General features: G+C 41.1%; 1 protein-coding gene across 1 annotated transcript in view; it reads left to right on the top strand.

The window, feature by feature from the left end:
- Positions 1-2,500, top strand: part of atp1b2a (ATPase Na+/K+ transporting subunit beta 2a) — a gene marked incomplete at both ends in the record, with an annotated part of 18,252 nt that overhangs the window by 4,366 nt on the left and 11,386 nt on the right. Inside the window, one exon of the mRNA XM_084043225.1 lies at positions 1-50. This exon is cut by the window's left edge and continues 79 nt beyond it. Coding sequence (XP_083899351.1) covers positions 1-50 — 50 coding nt within the window. The remainder of the gene's footprint in view (positions 51-2,500) is intronic.

Raw genomic sequence — 2,500 nt, 5'->3', positions numbered from 1 at the left:
GACGCTGGACGAATACCAGCCCACCTGGCAGGACCGCCTTACTACACCAGGTACACAACTATAACTACACACACACACACACACACACACACACACACACACACACACACACACACACACACACACACACACACACACACACACACACACACACACATTTTAGCAATGTATTTATGTCCACACAAAAGGACATGTATAAGGACACACATATTACGGTGCAGCAAAGGTTACATCCACAAAGTCAAGTCATAGTATGTCCTCATGATACAACAACCATGTCATGTGACCCAGCCCTCCATGTGACACCAGCAGCAGTGTCTCTGGTCATGTGACACCAGCAGCAGTGTCTCTGGTCATGTGACACCAGCAGCAGTGTCTCTGGTCATGTGACACCAGCAGCAGTGTCTCCGCATGGCGGCTGTCTTTCATATCAGAGACATCACACCACTCTGCCAGCCCTCCTGCCTGGTGTCTGGGTCCATAGTAGTGTAGTCTCACGTCACCAGACAACTATTCCACAATCTCTGAATGCTGTATAGAGTCTGGAACTACACCTCCTGAATGTTATATAGAGTCTGAACTACACCTCCTGAATGTTATATAGAGTCTGAACTACACCTCCTGAATGTTATATAGAGTCTGAACTACACCTCCTGAATGTTATATAGAGTCTGAACTACACCTCCTGAATGTTATATAGAGTCTGAACTACACCTCCTGAATGTTATATAGAGTCTGAACTACACCTCCTGAATGTTATATAGAGTCTGGAACTACACCTCCTGAATGTTATATAGAGTCTGGAACTACACCTCCTGAATGTTATATAGAGTCTGGAACTACACCTCCTGAATGTTATATAGAGTCTGGAACTACACCTCCTGAATGTTATATAGAGTCTGGAACTACACCTCCTGAATGTTATATAGAGTCTGGAACTACACCTCCTGAATGTTATATAATAATAATAATAATAATAATAATAATAATAATAATAATAAACTTTATTTGTATAGCACCTTTCATGACATGAAATGCAGCGCAAAGTGCTTTACAGAGCAAGAATACAGTTACAGTTACAACCAATTTAACAATAAAGCAAACAAAAAATAAAATAAAATAAAAGCAAAATATAGAGTCTGAACTACACCTCCTGAATGTTATATAGAGTCTGAACTACACCTCCTGAATGTTATATAGAGTCTGGAACTACACCTCCTGAATGTTATATAGAGTCTGAACTACACCTCCTGAATGTTATATAGAGTCTGAACTACACCTCCTGAATGTTATATAGAGTCTGAACTACACCTCCTGAATGTTATATAGAGTCTGAACTACACCTCCTGAATGTTATATAGAGTCTGAACTACACCTCCTGAATGTTATATAGAGTCTGGACTACACCTCCTGAATGTTATATAGAGTCTGAACTACACCTCCTGAATGTTATATAGAGTCTGAACTACACCTCCTGAATGTTATATAGAGTCTGAACTACACCTCCTGAATGTTATATAGAGTCTGAACTACACCTCCTGAATGTTATATAGAGTCTGAACTACACCTCCTGAATGTTATATAGAGTCTGGACTACACCTCCTGAATGTTATATAGAGTCTGAACTACACCTCCTGAATGTTATATAGAGTCTGAACTACACCTCCTGAATGTTATATAGAGTCTGAACTACACCTCCTGAATGTTATATAGAGTCTGAACTACACCTCCTGAATGTTATATAGAGTCTGGAACTACACCTCCTGAATGTTATATAGAGTCTGGAACTACACCTCCTGAATGTTATATAGAGTCTGAACTACACCTCCTGAATGTTATATAGAGTCTGAACTACACCTCCTGAATGTTATATAGAGTCTGAACTACACCTCCTGAATGTTATATAGAGTCTGGAACTAACCCTAACCATAGAGTCATAGGAGCGGTAGATTCATGTTATTTGTGAAGCATAGAGTCATAGGAGCGGTAGATTCATGTTATTTGTGAAGCATAGAGTCATAGGAGCGGTAGATTCATGTTATTTGTGAAGCATAGAGTCATAGGAGCAGTAGATTCATGTTATTTGTGAAGCATAGAGTCATAGGAGCGGTAGATTCATGTTATTTGTGCGAGGATTGTTTATCACAGAAAACTGAGAAAGGTTTCATGGAATTAACGCCGAAAAAACTGTGAAAGAAGACACTAGTAGACATAAACGATGTTTATGAGATTCGTTGATTCCAGTCGGACTCCTTTGCGCCACTGCACAATGCTGAAACGGACGTGGGTAGGGGAGGGGCTTCCGCTTTCCCCTTACACATGATCAGAGCTTCCGAGTCCCAGACTGTATGCCGGAAACATTTGTAAATTGTGGGAGGCAACAGTCTGGTGACGCCAGACTACAAGTAGTGTAAACCCGCTCTAACAACCAGTCCTACGGGCATCATGTCCCAGGCTGGACCACCAGAGGAAACACAGTTCTCAGTCCACTCCTGCCACT

This window comes from Gymnoscopelus microlampas, assembly GCF_963454915.1.
Source record: "Gymnoscopelus microlampas genome assembly, chromosome: 19".
In the NCBI taxonomy this organism is placed as follows: domain Eukaryota; kingdom Metazoa; phylum Chordata; class Actinopteri; order Myctophiformes; family Myctophidae; genus Gymnoscopelus; species Gymnoscopelus microlampas.
This window is presented reverse-complemented; position numbering and strand designations above follow the sequence as displayed.